Source organism: Cervus canadensis, chromosome 7 (assembly GCF_019320065.1).
Source record: "Cervus canadensis isolate Bull #8, Minnesota chromosome 7, ASM1932006v1, whole genome shotgun sequence".
Lineage (NCBI taxonomy): Eukaryota > Metazoa > Chordata > Mammalia > Artiodactyla > Cervidae > Cervus > Cervus canadensis.
The window spans coordinates 46,666,956-46,688,127 of record NC_057392.1 but is presented as its reverse complement, the minus strand read 5'-3'; the positions used below and the strand labels follow the sequence as shown (position 1 = coordinate 46,688,127).

At 38.4% G+C, this 21,172-nt stretch overlaps 2 protein-coding genes across 6 annotated transcripts in view; one reads left to right on the top strand and one right to left on the bottom strand.

Moving 5' to 3' along the window:
- LRCH3 (leucine rich repeats and calponin homology domain containing 3) overlaps positions 1-2,936 on the top strand; it is a 99,286-nt gene extending 96,350 nt beyond the window's left edge. For both annotated transcript variants that reach the window (XM_043473214.1, XM_043473218.1), the window contains one exon: positions 30-2,936. In XM_043473214.1, the coding sequence (XP_043329149.1) occupies positions 30-164 (135 nt within the window). In that variant the 3' untranslated portion in view covers positions 165-2,936. The remainder of the gene's footprint in view (positions 1-29) is intronic.
- Positions 2,937-3,733: 797 nt separating this feature from the next.
- Positions 3,734-21,172, bottom strand: part of IQCG (IQ motif containing G) — a 52,795-nt gene continuing 35,356 nt past the window's right edge. For all 4 annotated transcript variants that reach the window (XM_043473221.1, XM_043473220.1, XM_043473223.1 and 1 more), the window contains exons 7-11: positions 17,424-17,585; positions 16,011-16,085; positions 7,729-7,860; positions 6,646-6,747; positions 3,734-4,222 (exon numbers count right to left, since the gene is read on the bottom strand). In XM_043473221.1, coding sequence (XP_043329156.1) covers positions 4,091-4,222; positions 6,646-6,747; positions 7,729-7,860; positions 16,011-16,085; positions 17,424-17,585 — 603 coding nt within the window. In that variant the 3' untranslated portion in view covers positions 3,734-4,090. The remainder of the gene's footprint in view (positions 4,223-6,645; positions 6,748-7,728; positions 7,861-16,010; positions 16,086-17,423; positions 17,586-21,172) is intronic.

The following is a 21,172-nucleotide window of genomic DNA, read 5'->3' as shown; positions in this document are numbered from 1 at the left end:
TGTTTTTATGTCACGTTGTCCCATTTCAGGAGCAATTATGTTTGCCTCTCCACATTTTAGAAGAGAAAGGTTTGAGCCAGGTTGCCGTGACGGTCCAGGCTCTCCTGGAACTTGCCCCACCCAAGCAGCAGCAGCAGCAGCAGCACCAGTTATCTGCTGTGTAAGGACTCCCAGCATCTTGGGCATTGGCCTGGCCAAAATGGAACAGGACAGCGTGACTGCTGCTGCCCGCCGTCTGCTTAACAAAGCGCTTGCGTGTTCTTAAAAGGGACTGTTTCCATGATTCCTGACAGGAATATTTCGCTTCATTTCTCCATTTTAGGGGAGGTTATATCCACTTGCATTGAATTGTTTATGAAGACATGGTTGGTTTCCACAAATGAAACTTCATTACTGAGAACCCAACACTGATGCCCAGCCTGGCTGTGCTTTTCTAGAGTGGGCTCTTTTATGTACTGAAGACTGACTTCTCGTAAGGGTATTTGGCTCTCTGGAAGGCACAGACATGCTTTTATTTTTACCTGTTTCCAAACCCTCTGGAATCCACAGGTTTCTAAACGTGGTTGTTCATTAGAATCTCCTGGAGAATTTGTTAAAATACAAATTCCCATTCAGTGGGTCTACAGTGAGCCTGGGTATCTGCATTTCAACAACCATTCCAGGTGTTCCATGTAGTGAAGACCATTGTTCCAAACTAGATATTTGTATCATTTGGGGGAGTGATGTCTCCACGGTGTTTCTCTGCCACATTTAAGATCAAAAGCTATATTATACTTGGACTGTTCTGTCCAAAAAAAAAAACATGTAAACACTCCAGATTTTGCATAGTGAACCAATGAAACAAATACTGTGGTATTTAAGGCCAGTGTCCTAGGTCTCCCCCTGGCACCACTTAGAGGTTGGATCCATATATCATCCCAGTGTTATTCTAATCAAGCACTCTACACACAGGTTCCAGATCTTCAGGCTGGTAGCATGTGACACTCTGCATCCTGTGTACTGACTTCTCTGAGCACACCCCTTCTCCCCTCCCCCCAGGCTGCTCCCAGGATACCTGGATCTGCGAACATCTTCCAGTCACACACGGCAGATTCACTTCTAGCTCCCCAACTAACGGATGATTATGAAAATAAAGGAAAAGCCAAATTTCTTATATTTCTTTCAGCTAACAGCCAGTTTCTGTAGCTGAATTAAAGCACTTGTAGCATTTTAAAACAGCTGCTGTCTTTTTATCTAGCTCCCCCACCAGTGCCTTATTTACCAAACTGTGGGTGCAGTAAAAGGACCCAAGGCTCAGACAACACAAAACCTTTATTCAAATCTAAGCCACTTGGGTCTTTTTCCCCCTATATTTTGAGCCCCTTTTAGTTGTCAGTGATATCTTCTGGTATTCACTGCCTTTGTAAACCAAGTAAATAGAGTAAGTGATAACTAGTTATCTAGGTTTTTTCCTGTTGTTAATTGTTCTGGAGTTTCTTTACCAGTGCATGCATTTAAGCATAATGTCCTCTCTTTTTTATCATGTAGCAGCATCTAAAAGTAACTTTGGATAAAATCATGTTGTGTATCTGGTCAAAGTAATGTTTTCTCCTTGTCATCACAGGTTTAACCTTATATAATACAAAACATCTGAGCTCAAAGCCCAATCCTTCAGGGTCTTTGCAAAAGTAAAATGTATTTTAGGTGCTTAGAACCAGACCCCATTATATTTACAGTTCCAAACAGACCCACCAATCATACAGCTTGTTTAGAATTTAACTATAAGTATTTTTACTTCTAGTCAATGTTAAACCTCAGTGTAATCTCCAGATTATAGAGAACAATTTGAAATGAAACTCAGCAAAGGACACTATTTGTCACATATTATGCAAGGAATAATCCCAGTTAATATACACAATGCAACATTTGGAACATTTGTGATTAATTTTCCCATGAGAATAATTGGAATTTTTAATTTATTTCAAATTTTATACTTAGCATGAAACCTTATTCATATATTTTATCAAACTAATTCAAATTTATGTTTGAATTGTTAGAAAATATTTGTGTACAGTTCTGGTTAATAAAGAAAAATATATATTAAATGTCTTTTCTATGTCAAGATGCAAAACAAGTCATGTTGGAAAATTTTTGTACTCAGTATTTTGTCTGTACCTCTTTTTTTTTTAAGCTGGAAAGGAAATTTAACATTTAGCCTTGCTAGACTCTAACATAAGCTGAAGATGACTTTGTAACACATCCACCTGACCTTTTATGAGCTTCCTACTGAAGCACAAGCGTCCCAACACTGAAGAGTGAATGAAGAAAAGGCTGAGTGCCTGCCCACCAGGGCCCCTGTCAGCTGTGGAGATTTTAAGCCAGGTTTCTGGGCTTTCAAATTCATACTTGCTTAGCACGCCAAACAGTTTTCTCTGGAAACAGCTCATGAGAGGAGGGGCCTGTGTATTTGACTAGAATAGAGTAGGACACTTAGTAGCGGTAGGTCACTTTCCTTAATAGCTTTTGAAAATACAGCTTCACAGCTAATCAAGGAGTCTGATTTCTCTACTTGGTAACAGTCCAGCAGTGACTAATGATATATGACTATGCTGATGAGTATGATGAATTTTTTAAAACTAAGCGCTTAAGTGGTTATAGAAATGAAGGAAAACATGGATATTTAGAAACTTTTTATATACATATTGCAATAAGATGGTTTATAGCAGATTTCATTTTATTTCTGAAAATGTTATAAACATGTAATTAGTAAAAAAATTTTGTAAAACACTGTCCTATATTTGTATGTTTGTAAATATAATGCATAAGTTCTAAGAATAAATATGTCAGTATCATGTATGTTATTTTAAATTGCCTGTATGCCACTTTACATATTGACATTAAAATAAAAGACACCACTTCAATAGCATGAAATAAAGGCTGACGTGAAAATGTTCATATCTAAAGCATGGTTTCCTTGGAAAATAAAAGGGTAAATTCTCTGATGGAACATTGGTAGAAACTCGTAATAGCCCCTTGAGATCAAAATGTACTTTTTTAAGGAAGTGTAGATACAAGTATTGTCTTATATTTGGAGTTAGATATGGCTTAATTTTGAAATATTACATATCTGGAAAGCTTTTCTCAGAAATTTCCAACTGTTCTGTAATTGTCTTAATGTTCTAAGACAGTTCTGTTCTGATTAATCGAGCCAACAGTGACCCCATGAGTGGGCTCATGTTCTTTTAAAAGAACATGATTAAGCTTGTTGTGCCAGGCACAGGTTAGGATTTTCACATGCGTTACCTTTTTCAGCCTTAATACCCCATAAGATGACAGTCACTGAGTAATAAGCAAAGCAGCTATAGGCCCTATTATCTCACTTATCAAAAATATCTCCAAACTCATCTCCCCACTCACCTATATCTCCTGTCTTTCCTATGTATGGGTTGTATATCCTGACATCTCATTTCTATCTTCCATTTATCATTTATATCCCCACCTATTTCCCAGAAAAGGAGCTGAAGCAGCTTATAATAAGATATATGTTCTTATGTGACATTCCCCATAAAAAACAATAAAGTGATAATAAATTTAAAAGGCAAGCACCAACCTTTATTAAAACTTTACTGTGTATGTATCATGCTAGACACTTGATAAACGTCACCTTGTAGTTCCTACTGAACACCTCACTTTTGCTTTTACACTAAGTATCATTTTTCACAATAAGCAAATTGAATAGTCAGAATCAGAGACGTTACAGGAATTACTGACGTTTTAATGCAACACTATAACTAAGATTATGTGCTTTTTGTTTTTTTCTGGTGAGCCAGAGCAAAAGGAATCTTCACAAGACTTCTAGAAGTACTTCTTCCCAGCAGTTTTTTTTTTTTTTCAAGTTATGAAGAAGCCCTAAATCACAGTATAATCCTAATTCAGGGTTTGAAAACTAGTATAGCAGGCAAAGTGACCTAGTATAACCAAGCCTCACCTAGGAGTATCCAAATAAGAAACAACCCATAGATGAGTTAATCCATGATGGTAAAAGATACTTCTTAACTCCCTTCAGGTCCTCCTTCCCATCTCCAGAGCACCAACAGAAAAGATAACTTGATCACTTCTTGCCTCTCCTCTTGTTCTTCTCTTTGCCTTTGCCTTTTCCATCCTTGCTGTCATCTTTGTCCTTAGGCATTTTGAAACCACCAATTTCTCTCCGCACCACAGTGCCTCGCCACCAGGCCTGGAGCTGAAAGAGAACAGGGAAGTGAGTATACTTTGTAGTATGCCTGACAAGCTGCATTTTTTTTTTCTTTCTGTGTAAGGGGATTGTTTTTTCATAAACTTAACATGTGAAGATGGTCTCTGAGACACAGAAATGGCCAAGCATGCCGTAGAGCAGTGCTAGTGTGATCTGCAGCTTGAAATCCCACACTCAAGTTCTCAAGGAGTAAAAAGGAATATGATTAGGCCTGACTTTGCTTTGTGTGTAGAAACCTGATTGTCTTGTACTGCTGCTCTTTATGAACATTCAAGTTCCCCAAATCTAAAAACCATTTGCTCCAAAAGGGATGCTAGTTACCTGAACCATAGGTAACTCAGTCAAAAATGTGCAGATAAACTAAACTATAGATTCAATAGGTTTCCTGGCACATTTCAATCCCTAATGATTGATTCAGTTCAGTTCAGTCACTCAGTCGTGTCTGACTCTTTGTGACCCCATGAACTGCAGTACGCCGGCCTCCCTGTCCATCACCAATTCCCGGAGTCCACCCACACCCATGTCCATTGAGTCGGTGATGCCATCCAACCATCTCATCCTCTGTCATCCCCTTCTTCTCCTGCCCTCAATCTTTCCCAGCATCAGGGTCTTTTCCACTGAGTCATCTCTTCTCATCAGGTGGCTGAAGTATTGGAGTTTCAGCTTCAACATCAGTCCTTCCAATGAACACCCAGGACTGAGCTCCTTTAGGATGGACTGGTTGGATCTCCTTGCAGTCCAAGGGACTCTCAAAAGTCTTCTCCAACACCACAGTTCAAAAGCATCAATTTTTCGGCGCTCAGCTTTCTTTACAGTCAACTCTCACATCCATACATGACCACTGGAAAAACCATAGCCTTGACTAGATGGACCTTTGTTGGCAAAGTAATGTCTCTGCTTTTTAATACGCTGTCTAGGTTGGTCATAACTTTCCTACCAAGCAGTAAGTGTCTTTTAATTTCAAGGCTACAATCACCATGTGCAGTGATTTTGGACCCCAGAAAAATAGAGTCAGCCACTGTTTCCACTGTTTCCCCATCTATTTGCCATGAAGTGATGGGACCAGATGCCATGATCTTAGTTTTCTGAATGTTGAGCTTTAAGCCAACTTTTTCACTCTCCTCTTTCACTTTCATCAAGAGGCTCTTTAGTTCTTCCTCACTTTCTGTCATAAGGGTGGTGTCATCTGCATCTCTGCGGTTATTGATATTTCTCCTGGCAATCTTGATTCCAGCTTGTGCTTCTTCCAGCCCAGCGTTTCTCGTGATGTACTCTGCATGTAAGTTAAATAAGCAGGGTGACAATATACAGCCTTGATGTACTTCTTTTCCTATTTGGAACCAGTCTGTTGTTCCATGTCCAGTTCTATCTGTTGCTCTTTAAGAATTTTCCACAGTTTATTGTGATCCATACCATCAAAGGCTTTGGCATAGTCAATAAAGCAGAAACATGTTTAAGGATCAAAACTCACCTTCAAAAAGGATTTAGTTAACTCCCTTGAATATCTTGGTCACTAGATACAACTGTTCTGAATACAGTCTGAGCTGCTTTAAAATCAGACTAAACCCCAAAGACAGAGCAAATCCACTAATGAAAACAAAAATGGTCTTCAGCTACTTCAGCTACTTTTTTTTCTTACAGTTTTGCTCTAAATCGAGGAAACTCAACAAATAGAAAACACCATAGAAGCTCAATAAACACTTGCTAACTATACATGTGACTCTCTCCTAATGGAAAGCTCAAGTTTGAGTTTAAATACCTGGTCCTGAATGTATTACACTTTAAAGCTTACTTCCTTAGTTCATCCCCTAATATACATCCCAAACCACGGTTTGCACACCACAGGGTCTCAGCAGATACTCTTTCAGAGAGAAGGGCAATCCTCAACAGTACAGTTTCAGTGCAGCTGATCTTATATTTGCTTGAAACAATTTCCCAAAATCTGACTTGCCAGTTTCATCATCACTAATAAATACAAGTTCATATAAAACTTTTGTTTCTGAACTATTACTTACCCTTTCACCTTTTTTGAGAAAAGCTCTTATCAAAACCTAGCAGATAGTCTTGGCTAACATAAATAGGATCTTAAGAAGCAGTTGGATATTAAAAAATTCTTCTAAGAGCTCTATTGATTAGAAATAGTATTTATAAGTTTGACCTCTGGGCACAAGGTCTAGGCTTTGCTTCCACTGTTAACCACCTCTTCTTTCCCAGATTAAAAACTGGGGGGCATGTCCTCTTTAACTGTCTCCCTGCACCATGGACTATGGCAAATTCCAATGATTAGGTCATGCTTCCTCACAGATCTCCTGCTCTGTGTTTGATAATAAACGAGAGGTGCTTTGCATTCCTCAGTGTTCAGCCAGTTACAAAATTGAAAAGGCCCCAAGATGCAAAGTGTGATTTTTTACCTTTATGATGCTCCTCAGTTCCAAGTCATCCTGTTCTCTCTTCTTCCGGGTCTTCTCCTTTTCTATACGATCTTCAATGATGACTTGTTCATATTCCCTTATCTGCAAAAGTAGACATTAATCGTGTGTTACAGGACCCAGGGAAGCTATGGCCCACCCAGACCTGCTTTTGTTCACGCCACATCGCTTGCAGGATCTCAGTTCTCCCACCAGGGACTGAGTCCAGGGCCAAGGCAGTGAAAGCCCAGAATTCTAACTACTAGGCAACCAGAGAATTCCCCAGCCCTACCTTTTTAATAAAAAACTTTAAAATGAACCATACCAAATTAAACCATCCAAAAAAGAAAAAATGTACTTGATTCCTATATTGTCAGTATTCACGTAAGCTTTATAATTGTCCCCCAAATTTTTTCAGCTTGAATAAATTTGCTTTAAAGTCTTCTAATAAAAATGAAATACTAACTTGATATGTGGCTAATGACATCAAAATAATGTAATAAAAAACTAAGAAGGCACACATACAAATAATCATCCTTGAAAAGAAATTTGAGAAGTTCTACACTTATTCAATGATGAAACCATAATCAGAAGGTTTTTATAAATCATTTATAAATTATCTTCAGAGATCTTAAAGTAGAAATTAAAACAGTATCTAGCTCAAGGAGGTTTGGATAGTGTTAAAATAAGTTATGTATGTAAACCTGGGTTTGATCCCTGGGTTGGGAAGATCCCCTGGAGAAGGGAAAAGTTACCCACTCCAGTATTCTGGCCTGGAGTATTCCATGGACTGTATAGTCCATGGGGTCACAAAGAGTTGGGCACGACTTGAACGACTGAAAAAAAAAAAGCAAAATACTAGAAAAGTGCCCAGGCCAGATTAAGCCCTATCAAGTGTCAGCTGCTGCTGTTATTGTCCCATCAACGAGGACATCATCATCATCATCATCATCGGAAAAGAATCCCAGTGGTTGACAGGCACACATCCACTTTGTGACCAAAAATTGTCCCCCAGCTACTGCAGCTTAGCTCCCACCCACTCCTCCGTGCTCTGCCTTAATGCCATTGAGACTCCCCCTTCCTTACCGTCTTTGCAAGTTCTTGAAGGTGTGCTAAGTCACTGGCCTTAGCAGATTTGAGGGCATTTAGTTCATTCTGTTTCATTTCTGTGTCCTTATCAAATTTCTCCATCCAGAACTCTAGCTTCTCCTCAAGCTTCTATTTCGAAGAAAAAAAAAAAAAACAAACATTAAAATGTGGCCAGACATGAAACAGTATATACTGTATGAAATCATGTATATGAGGTTCAAGAACAAGCATGACTGTTCTATAGGGAAAGAAGTCAGAATAATGGTTACTTTGGGGGGGATTGTTGGTTTATTGATTGGGAATGGGGCGGGAGGGAAACTTCAGGGATGCTGAAGCTTCTACTTGGAAAAGAAAAAAACATTAAAATGTGGTCAAACCTTTGACAAGTCTTAGCAATAAACAGAGAAGACACAAACTTTTTAAAATAAAGGATGGAAAAGAGAAGTTCAGAAATAACAGAAAATTTAAGTTGTAAGAGACTACAGCGCATATCTTTGTACTAATAAATTCAAAATGAATGTTTTGACGAAATGGATTACTTCCAGGAAGACATAAGTTACAAAAAATGACTCAAAAAGAGTTTTTTTTTAAGTAAAGACATCAATAATCATTAAAGAAACAGAAAAGGGAGCCAAACATCTCTCCTTTACCCAACCAGACAGTTTATGACTGAATTTTACCAGTTTCAAGGAACAGGTAATAATCTATTTTGTTCTATTTCTATTAAGTTAGCTAGCATAACTGATCACAGTACAACAAAGAAGCACCAAAAATAAATCTATAGAATAATCTCACTTACGGAATACATAAATACAAAATAAAAATCTATAATTCTAACAGTCTAGTAAAAGAATCATAAATTATGAACAAAGTAGATTTATCCCCCAAATTTAAAGATGATTCAACATCAACAAGTCTATTAATGTATTTTAACTTATTAACACATTAAAAGAAATCATATCTTCTCAATGGATTAAAAAAAAATCCATCTCATAAAACTCAATCTTCATTCCTGAATAAGGAAAAAAAAAAACTTAGCAAGATTTGACTAAAAGGAAACTTTATTAACGTGATAAGGTTTCCCTACCATAAACCTACAGTGCAAATGTCATAATATCCCCATTTGTGTCAGTTATCAATTTATTTCCTCTCAATTCCAAATCATCCTTCACTGACCAGCTTTGTAAAACTGGATGATTGCAGCCAACACTCCTTTCTGCAAACTGGCACAATATTCAGCTTTGTCAGTAGAGGGTGGTAGAGGGACATGACAAAAGAGCTTCTCTCCTTGGTTCCCATGGGCTTCCTCCTTTGTTTCTGGGCACAGCTGATGGTGTCATGGATGTGACATACTCGATGGCACTTGTTCACCAAGTTTTACTAACACAACAGACAGAGTCTTGCTTGCCAAACACAGTCTACGGTTCCCTGCTTGCCAGTTTTACCCCACTAGCTGTAAGCCAGCTCTGACCCAGGCAACAAAGCAAATATCTGTTTATTCCTCTCTTGGATACTGTCCTCCAGCCCTAGAGTTCTCTTGTATCCCTCCTTTTTAGCCAATCCCTTATTAGCAGTGAATGATTCTTTTTTAATATGTTCCCTGCTCAAATTACCAATGTGGTTTCTGTCCCCAAACTGAATGATAATGATACAGAATTAGTATCAAAACTAGTTTGTCTCTCACCTTCTAATTCATGTGTCTCACTAAGTCATCTAAAATCCTTGCTTCTTCTGTTCATCAGATACAATCAGCATAATGCAGTAAACTACTAGGGTGTCTTGTGGAAAGTCAAAGCAGGCAATAATCTCTGCAGACCATAATGTGGCAGAGAAAGCAGAAACGACACAGCCCTGATGTGACTGTGAGTGTGTACTGCTGGCCCAGCCAGGTAAAAGTAAACTGCTTCTGCAGGTTTTTCCAAATGAGTTTGGAGACAGGGGGGTTAGTCAAGTTAATAGCTGCCATTCAAGATTTTCTCCAGTAAAGATATGACATCTGGAACAGTATCTGCAGTTGGAGTCACCATTTGATTATATTTACATTAGTCCACAGTCACTCTCCAAGATCATTCAACCGCACAGGCCAAACAGCTGACTTGAATGGGAATGTGATAAATGTCACTATCTCCACTTTGAAGCCTTTGATGTTGGCATTAATTTCAGCAGTTACACTGAGACTACAGTACTGCTTATGTTCACTATCTTGGTAGGGATGGGAAGGCCCAAAGGCTTCTACTAGGCCCTTCCTATCATAATGGCCCTCACTCCATAAATCAGGAGCAAAGGTGAAAATTCTGTTACCAAGTATGTCTTACTCCAACCATATATTCAGTAACTGAGGAAAATAACCACAAGGTGGATCCATAGCAAAATAAGCCCAGAGTAAATCAGACTTAAGTCTTCATCTATCACCTGACCATCATAATTGCCCATTTTGAGAGGGTCCACAGTGTTGTCTTGAATCCCCAGGAATTAGCATAACTTCAGAGCCAATGTTTAGTAACCTCAAAAGGTCTGGGTATTTTCTTTTTTCCAGTCATACTCACTCTAATAAGTAGGTCCCTTGGGTAAGGCTTAGAGGAAGATTCACTTGTTCACAAGTGAACAATTGCTGCTGAGTTCACCTTCAGGGGGACCTGCTGCCCTCAATTAAGGGGCTTTGGGTCTGTGAATTTACTTAGTTTGGAAACTGGGTGAGAGGCCATGACTCTTCATTGTGGTGACTCAAATCAAGTTTTTAGCTACTAGATTTGGACTTTTTCTCTGTTGTATAGATCAAGTAATGCTTTATCCCAGTACCTCCCTGTAGTTAAGTGCAGCCACATGTCCTCTGGCACTCATGATCCTATCAACTCCACTGAAATCAGGAGTGGTATCACCCATGGTCTTACCCGGCCTACATAAGAAAGCAATCACAGGGCTTTTCAAGGATGCAGGTATTCCCCTAACTAAGAAGCTGAAGTTGAATGGTTCTATGAAGACCTACAAGACCTTTTAGAACTAACACCCCAAAAAGATGTTCTTTTCATTATAGGGGGCTGGGATGCAAAAGTAGGAAGTCAAGAAACACCTGGAGTAACAGGAAAATTTGGCCTTGGAGTACAGAATGAAGCAGGGTAAAGGCTAACCGAGTTTTGCCAAGAGAACACACTGGTCATAGCAAACACCCTCTTCCAACAACACAAGAGAAGACTCTACACATGGACATCACCAGATGGTCAATACCGAAATCAGATTGATTATATTCTTTGCAGCCAAAGGTGGAGAAGATATATATAGTCAGCAAAAACAAGACCGGGAGCTGACTGTGACTCAGATCATGAACTCCCTATTGCCAAATTCAGACTTAAATTGAAGAAAGTAGGGAAAACCACTAGACCATTCAGGTATGACCTAAATCAAATCCCTTACGATTATACAGTGGAAGTGAGAAATAGATTTAAGGACTAGATCTGAAAGACAGAGTGCCTAAAGAACTATGGACGGAGGTTCGTGACACTGTACAGGAGACAGGGATCAAGACCATCCCCAAGAAAAAGAAATGCAAAAAGTCAAAATGGCTGTCTGAGGAGGACTTACAAATTGCTGTGAAAAGAAGAGGTAAAAGGCACAGGAGAAAAGGAAAGATATTCCCATTTGAATGCAGAGTTCCAAAGAATAGCAAGGAGAGATAAGAAAGCCTTCCTCAGTGATCAGTGCAAAGAAATAGAGGAAAACAATAGAATGGGAAAGACTAGAGATCTCTTCAAGAAAATTAGAGATACCAAGGGAACATTTCATGCAAAGATGGGCTCAATAAAGGACAGAAATGGTAGGGACCTAACAAAAGCAGAAGATATTAAGAAGAGCGGCAAGAATACACAGAAGAACTATACAAGAAAGATCTTCATGACCCAGATAATCACGAGGGTGTTATCACTCACCTAGAGCCAGGCATCCAAGTCAAGTGGGTCTTAGGAAGCATCACTACGAAAGCTAGTGGAGGTCATGGAATTCCAGTTGAGCTATTTCAAAACCTGAAATATGATGCTGTGAAAGTGCTGCACTCAATATGCCAGCAAATTTGAAAGACTCAGCAGTGGCCACAGGACTGGAAAAGGTCAGTTTTCATTCCAATCCCAAAGAAAGGCAATGCCAAAGAATGCTCAAACTACTGCACAATTGCACTCATCTCACACGCTAGTAAAGGAATGCTCAAAAGTCTCCAAGCTAGGCTTCAGCAATACGTGAACAGTGAACTTCCAGATGTTCAAGCTGGTTTTAGAAAAGGCAGAGGAACCAGAGATCAAATTGCCAACATCTGCTGGATCATCAAAAAAGCAAGAGAAAAATACCTATTTCTGCTTTATTGACTATGCAAAAGCCTTTGACTGTGTGGATCACAATAAACTGGGGAAAATTCTGAAAGAGATGGGAATACTCAACCACCTGACCTGCCTCTTGAGAAATCTGTATGCATGTCAGGAAGCAACAGTTAGAACTGGACCTGGAACAACAGACTGGTTCCAAATCAGGAAAGGAATATGTCAAGGCTGTATATTGTCACCCTGCTTATTTAATTTATATGCAGAGTACATCATGAGAAATGCTGGGCTGGAAGAAGCACAAGCTGGAATCAAGACTGCCAGGAGAAATATCAATAACCTCAGATATGCAGATGACACCACCCTTTTGGCAGCAAGAGAAGAAGAACTAAAGAGCCTCTTGATGAAGGTGAAAGAGGAGAGTGAAAAAGTTGGCTTAAAGCTGAACATTCAGAAAACTAAGATCATGGCATCTGGTCCCATCAGTTCATGGCAAATAGATGGGGAAACAGTGGCTGACTTTATTTTGGGGGGTTCCAAAATCACTGCAGATGGTGACTGTAGCCTTGAAATTAAAAGACGCTTATTCCTTGGAAGAAAATTTATGACCAACCTAGACAGCATATTGAAAAGCAGAGGCATTACTTTGCCAACAAAGGTCCGTCTAGTCAAGGCTATGGTTTTTCCAGTAGTCATGTATGGATGTGAGAGTTGGACTATAAAGAAAGCTGAGCGCCAAAGAATTGATGCTTTTGATCGGTGGTGTTGGAGAAGACTCTTGAGAGTCCCTTGGACTGCAAGGAGATCCAACCAGTCCATCCTAAAGGAAATCAGTCCTGGGTGTTCATTGGAAGGACTGATGTTGAAGCTGAAACTCCAATAGTTTGGCCACCTGATGAGAAGAGCTGACTCATTTGAAAAGACCCTGATGCTAGGAAAGATTGAAGGCAGGAGGAGAAGGGGATGACAGAGGATGGGGTGGTTGGATGGCATCACCGACTCAATGGACATGAGTCTGGGTAAACTCCGGGAGTTGGTGATGGATAGGGAGGCCTGGCATGCTCGGTCTATGGGTCACTGACTGAGCGACTGAACTGAAATGAACTGAATGCATTAGTAAAGAACTGTCTTCTACGAAGAAGTGTCTCACAGAAACTTCTTAGAGGTGGGTGTTTGAGTGGATGTTAGGCCACACATGATAAATTCACATTGTATTCCTATCTCCCTAAATCTTTTGAATTCTCTCCTCCATATTATAACAAAGATGCACTGACATCTCCACTTCATTAAATGAGTCCAGATTTTAGTTAACCAATCAAGCAAACTGTTAAGAGTCACTTCCAGCTGCACAAGCTAACACATAAATCCAGAATCTCTAGTAAACAGGTCCACATCAATGAACTCAACGCAATCCAGTGTTCTATTCTACTTTTCTTGGCCCAACAACCTCAGATTCTCTTATCTGTCTCCTGGGCTTATGCCAATATATATCAGTAAAGTCTTGTAATTCTTTTAGAATGTAAGTTATGCCTTTCTAAGTTATAGTCATCTGAGTTATCTATGAGCCTGGAACCCGCTGAGATTTGACTCTAGTGATGGAACCACGAACAAAAGGGGTGATTGCACTAGGTCTTGAGAGATATCATGCCTTTTCAAGGCATCTGCCTCAGATGAAGTTATTATCACAGGGTTTTCAGGGAAAATAAGACTAATCTCCTCAGACATAGGAGGGCAGGCTACTTCCACCAGCAAGAGAGGCTTACGGTGACTTGGGGGTTCAAGAATGTAAATTACATACCAGGAATTCCCATTCCAAGTTGCAGGATCCTATTTTTTCCAAAGGAACCCTAACTTACACATGAGAAACTCGTCAAGACTATGAATGAATTGACTGAAATACCATTAAAACCAACAATAGAGAAACAGTGCCACATGATTACTTTAGTAATACTACTAAACATTACACTTGCTATTCTATGTATACAATAAGCCACAAAATGGAAACAGATATATAAATAATGAGAGGGAAAATAGGAAACTGCTATTATTTACAGTCAATAGGAGAAGGGGTGACAGAGGATGAGATGGTTGGATGGCATCATTGACCCAAAGGACATGAGTCTGAGCAAACTCAGGGAGAGAGTGAAGGACAGGAAAGAAAGTCTGGCATGCTGCAGTCCATGGGGTTGCAGAGTCAGATACAACTTAGCAACTGGACAACAACAGCAAGATTTTCTACCTAGAAAATCCAAATGAGCCAAGTCAAAAGCCATTAAAAACTAATATGAGGGGACATAAGGAATCTAGAACAATATACAAAAATGAATAGCCTTTCGATATACCATGCACTTAGACGTATGTCCACTGAGAGAAAGATGGTTGCCTAAACCTTGATATATCCCCTCTTTGGCATATTATACAGCAAGTATACTGCTTTAGAAAAAATTAAAGACAATGCAAATTTTTTAAAAAACTGGGTCTGGGAAAAAATATATACTATGATCCAATTTATGTCAAAAACAAATATAAATAAATAAATACTAAGTAAGCATTTAGGTATATACACAAGAACATACATGAAAAGAAAAATATATGGAAGAAATACTTGAAAAGGGAGTAATTAAGAGAGCTTTCGCTTTTTAAAATCTATATATTTCTGCACTGTTTCAAATTTTTCATTAAAAAGTATCTATGTATTGCTTATGTTATTAGGCTGAAGATCTGGGTAACACTAACTTTATCCATCCAACATCCATTTATCTACCAACTCATCTTACTGTTATCAAATACTTGCTCTATATCTAACATTTGAGGTAGGTAACATGATTCATAATCCTGAAATTGCAGGGGTACAGGTTCTAATAGCCTACTGATATGTTTTTCAGTAAAGCCCTGTGAGACAGCATCTAGAAATCATTTTCTTTAACCACAAATTTGGAATTATTTACTAAAACTTCATCAGCTTTCTCAAAGGGAGGCCATACCATGAGTAAGCTGAAAATTTTTTTCCTTATTCAGCCAACAGAGATACTTTGAAAGGTTCCTTCCATTCAGCTTGTTTTGTTACTAGTTGGAAATACTAATTCAAACCATTTCAGTCACATAATTTATATAATTATGTGAATAATTTCATAATACACACAATAAAAAATGAGTAAATAAATACGTGGAAAAAATGGTCAATTCCATTAGTAAGCAAAAAAAAAAAAATGCAAAATAAAACAACTCATTAAACTAGCAGACTTCAAAAAAATATCTAAAGCAGTTAGTTCCATTGAGGATACCTTCAAATTAGTACCTGTATCCATTGCTGATGTCAGTGTAAAACAGACTACTAGCAATATTTATCAAAAGTCACAAAATACCAGTCTCTCAAATAATAATCTCATGCTTGAGATTTACTTTTAGCAAATAATTGCAATGAAGAAAACAGTAATTTGGGCCAAGCTTTCATTACTGCATTATTTACAATAATGAAACTTTGAAAATAACCTAAATATCCAGAACAAAGAGTAACAAATAAATTATAGAATAACTACTCTGTGGAACATTATAAAACCATTTAAAATTATTTTATAAGGAGACTATAGTAAAATGAAAAAAAGGGTGAAAAAACAATTGGCAATTAAAAAAAATCTTCACACAACTAAGAATGCTATTTTTATAATTTTAAAAAATCAGGAAATTTAAAATTATGACTATGAGGCAATATAAGAACAAGAAAACAGTGCCTTATATAATACTAAGTGATAAAGGTAAAGGACAAAATTTTACCTGTACTCAAGTTACAGCTTTATAAAACATTTATCCAGATGGATAACTTATACAGAAAACATGGGCTAGATAGCTCTTTTATTAGGCTGGTACGATTACGGTCGATTTTTCTTTCCTTAAAAAAAAATTGTTTTGCTGTCCTTGGCATTTTATAAGTGGGAAACAAACACTTCAGAGGATAAGAAAGGTTTGGGGACCCACCTGCTGCTCCTTTCTAAGGAACACTTCAATCTCTGCATGAATTCGGTTCTCTTCTTCAGTTTTCAGCCGTAGTTTCTGTAAATAACAAACCAACATCAGAATTCTTCCCAACAGGGCTGGAAGTGAGTTCTCAAGATTAGGGGTAGAGCTGTGACAGTAGTACAAGTTTTCCCTATCAGCTGGGATCCTAAGAATTCCACGGTATTCCTCCAGAGCAGCAATTCAGTTTCCCTGAATTCAATTCATGTTCACAACACATCTGAGTCATGTCTGGCACTGTGCTAGGCACAGGCAACAGCCCAGAGCAAGAGGGCCACAATGCTGTTGCCTGGAAAGTGATGTCCATTTAAAGAGAGAAACAGTGCTTCAAGGGCACAGGGTTCTCAGGCCTACAAAAGGATATTCCAGAGTGCAAAAAAAAATGTTTGCTGTCATAGTCTTAAGCCACACTTGGGAAATCAGCTTTCCGATGAGCAGGGGACTCAAAGAAAGGAGTCCTCCTACTACATGCAGATGACATGCTTGACTAAAGTTTGCTCCTTCTCACCAGCATCTTGTTCTTTTAGCCATTTAGCCTCCTCCACAAACGATTATTTTTAGAAATAGTTTCCAGGAAGTATACAACATGTTACTATTTGTAATTTGGAAATGAAAATTTGTAGTTCTAATACGACAAGTTTGGTACTGAGATATATAAAGAGATGTTAAAATTTTTAATTAAATTAAATGTCTTTAAGAGAGGGTATGATTTAAATCTGGAAATAAGTTTTGAGCCTTCTTAATGTAAATGTATGTTATTTGAAGTAGGTTATTTCTATGACTTAAGGACAAAATTTCTTAAACACTGCTCTGAATGAACTGAATGTGTTCCATGCAGGGGCGAAAATAACCTTTCTCCTCTAAAATGAGGGTCTACCCTTGCTTCTTTCTACTGATAATTTTCACTGTGACTTTTCATTTCTATTAATATAAATTTAGGTGTGCATGAAGTTCAGCTCTCTAAATTTTGTATTTCTTAATGGTGGGATGAAAAATACTGGCTGGGTAAGAAAAGTAGAAGCAAAAACCTGCAGTTACTGAGTATCTTGTTTTGCCCTCTCCCCATAATTACCAGAAGAAATGGCAAGCGGCTTCATAAAATAAGGATAAAGTGACCAAGAGAAGAAAGTACAACCAATTTCAAAGTCCTTACAAAAAATCAGGAGATGTAGGCTATTCCCCATCAGAATCTCTGCTTGTAAAAAAGCAAGTCTTCATCCTATTTTTGTCTTTTACCTCAAATGTTAGGGTTGCTGGAGAGAGAGAACAATGATCAGGGAAGTCTCCCTCTCGCACCTCCTTTGTCGGCTGAAATATTGGGAGCGACAGTTTGAAAGCCAGTCACTAGATTCATTCCTAATTAACAGTGATCACCTCAATCTCTTCCAGCAAGAGCTCTTCTGTTTTGCTACATTTTTTCTGGGTCTGGGAAATCTGCAGTTCTGTGTTTTTCTTCATATAGCGATTCTCCATGTTGGTTTTTGCCTTCATCTCTTGCAACTGGTCCTTGAGGTGAGCAATATATTCATTCCGACTCTGTAAAGGTTAAGACCAGATTTCTAAATTAAAATGCATTCTACCTGCACTCAGCTCAGTCAGCAGCTTAAGCTTTTATACTTACAAAAGTACAAAAGTTCCCTGTATCAACAGGGAAACTGTTCCCTGTTGATACAGGGAACTGGATCTGTTTTTCTGCTATCACATTAGGAGAAATTTACCCAATAATCATGGATAGTATAAACGAAAATGAAAAACAAGTAGTTCTAAGACTGTGAGATTCTTCCCTAGGCACATTATTTGGGTATCCTGTATCCACACAGACTTCCCATTACTATTTCATTTTAGTGGAAAGAGCATGGACTAAATGATCAAAAGACCTAACTTCCCACCCAAGCCCCGCCAATTGTGTGAATTAGGACACGTAAGTTAAACTCTCCAAGTCTCACCTTCTTTAAAATAGAAACATTAATATCCACCCTGCCTGAAATATCTTAGCAAGTAATTATAAGGATTAATTGACAATGTTTTGAAAATTAATCCCAGGTTACAAAGTGCTTGGCAACTTCTTTTCTTTTTTAATTGCATTAACATTGGTTTATAACATTACATAAGCTTCATGTGTGCAACATTATATTAATATTTCAACTTCTGTATACGTTATAATGTGCTCATCACCAAAACTTTAGCTTCCATCTGTCACCATATAGCTGATCCCCCCCGCCCACAGCTTTACCTATTTCTTACCCACAACCTTTCCCCTTCTGGTACCGACTACTCTGTTCTACATGTTTGTTTTTGTTTGGTTTGTTCATCTATTTTTGTTTGTTTCAGATTCCACATATGAGTGAAATTATACAGTATTTATCTTTCTTTGTCTGACTTATTTCACTTTGCATGATAATCTCAATGTCCATCCATGTTGTCAAAAATAGCAAGATTCCATCTTTGTATGGCTAGGAAGTATCCATTGTCTATATAGTATTGTAAACATGTACCACACCTTCTTTATCGATTTATCTGTCAATGTGAATATAGGTTGTTTCCTTATCTTGGCTGTTCTGAACAATGCTGCAAGGAACATAGGGGTATATACACCTTTCTGAATTAGTGTCTTCATGTTCTTTGGATAACTACCCAGAAGTAGAATAGCTGAATCATATGGTAGTTCTATTCTTAATTTTTTGAGGGATCTCCATACTGTTTTCCAACGCTGGAGCTGCCACTAAGGTATATAGCACTAGAAAGATACTCTCAGAATAGGATTCCAAGAAGGAGTTACTTCCCCATTGGGCCTAGGAATTCTCATTTTCCTTAAATTTTGAATGCTGCACAACTGAAAATATAGATAGATAGATACATAGATAGATATAGAGATATATCTTCCATAAGCTAAAAGAATTTGAAACTCTGTTGATATTAGAACACTGTACTGACTCCGCCTCAGTCAGTCTCTTCTATCAGGAAGCTTTCATAAGCCTGTTATACTTCTCCATCAGAGGGCAGACAGACTGAAAACCACAATCACAGAAAACTAACCAATCTGATCACATGGACCACAGCCTTGTCTAACTCAATGAAACTAAGCCATGCCGTGTGGGGCCACCCAAGACGGATCGGTCATGGTGGAGAGGTCTGACAGAATGTGGTCCATTGGAGAAGGGAATGGCAAACCACTTCAGTATTCTTGCCTTGAGAACCCCATGAACAGTATGAAAAGACAAAAAGATAGGACACTGAAAGATGAACTCCCCAGGCTGGGAGGTGCCCAACATGCTACTGGAGATCAGTGGAGAAATAACACCAGAAAGAATAAAGAGATGGAGCCAAGGCAAAAACAACACCCAGCTGTGGATGTGACTGGTGATGGAAGCAAGGTCCAATGCTGTAAAGAGCAATATTGCATAGGAACCTGGAATGTTAGGTCCGTGAATCAAGGCAAATTGGAAGAGGTCAAACGGGAGATGGCAAGAGTGAACATCGACATTTTAGGAATCAGCGAACTAAAATGGACTGGAATGGGTGAATTTAACTCAGATGACCATCATATCTACTACTGTGGGTAAGAATCCCTTAGAAGATATGGAGTTGCCATCATAGTCAACAAAAAAGTCCAAAGTGCAGTACTTGGATGCAATCTCAAAAATGACAGAATGATCTCTCTTCATTTCCAAGGCAAACCATTCAATATCACAGTAATCCAAGTTGATGCCTTGACCAGTAATGCTGAAGAAGCTGAATGTGATCAGTCTTCTATGAAGATCTACAAGACCTTTTAGAACTAACACCCAGAAAAGATGTCCTTTTCATTATAGGGGACTGGAATGCAAAAGCAGGAAGTCAAGAAGTACCTGGAAGAACAGGCAAATTTGGCCTTGGAGTACAGAATGAAGCAGGGCAAAAGCTAACCGAGTTTTGCCAAGAGAATGCACTGGTCATAGCAAACACCCTCTTTCAACAACACAAGAGAAAACTCTACACATGGACATCACCAGATGGTTAACACCGAAATCAGATTGATTATATTCTTTGCAGCCAAAGGTGGAGAAGATCTATACAGTCAGCAAAAACAAGACCGGGAGCTGACCGTAGCTCAGATCATGAACTCCTTATTGCCAAATTCAGACTTAAATTGAAGAAAGTAGGGAACACTGCCAGGGTCCAGCCTCGGCAGGATCCAGGGGGTACCCTCAGGATGAATGGTGTCGACGAGAGATAGAAGACACGTGAGATCAGCCTTGATAGGGCCAAGTCTGTCTTTTATTTTTTGACAACAGTTTATATATCCTCACTCAGAATGTATCCAAGATACAAGATGCTTACTCATGTTTATACAGGGTTAGTTTACATTACATCAGTTTGTCCTTAAGGAAGAACAAGATGCTTTCTGCATTTTGTTTCTATAATAAATCTTTACACATTATCTTTTGGCCTTGGGGCTATTAACATTTTATGTAAGTCAGGTGAATGTAAACCTATTTTCTGTTTCTGTGGTGATCTTAACAGAAGAGTTACAGTCTTATAGGGCAACAGTATAGCATGTCACAACATAGTAAAAATATGACCCTATTAATACCAACATCAATTTTTCTGCAAAAGTTGTCAGTTAAATTTATCTAAGAGTTTTACCCCATACAGACTCTGCGGCTTAATAAGGCAGCCTCTGCCAAGCACTCCTGGCTAATAATTAACAACTATTTCATTGTTACAACACGAGGGCTTAGCTCTTATTTTTCTAGATCTATAAGTACATTAACAATGGTTTCCAATAGCACAGCCTTAGCACACTAAAAGCAAAAACACAGCAAGCAAACGTTAACCCAACAACCACTTTTATAATAATTTTTTCTTATATTTTCTAATAGGGCTCCTTCACCCCCCAGAGGGCTCTACATCTATTAGGGCCTTATATGATCAGATGCTTTATGCTAATTAAAATAATATAAGCAATCATGCACATTAGCACCAAGGGCATAAACGCATTTGCCAAACAAACTAAAATATCAGCAAAGGAGTTTAAATTAAAACACTCCTTTCACCCTGGATAATCTCATAAAATACCACCATCCGGGAAACTTATTGATTAAAGTTCTAAATTGATTCTTATTTGGAAAGAGATCTGGGAA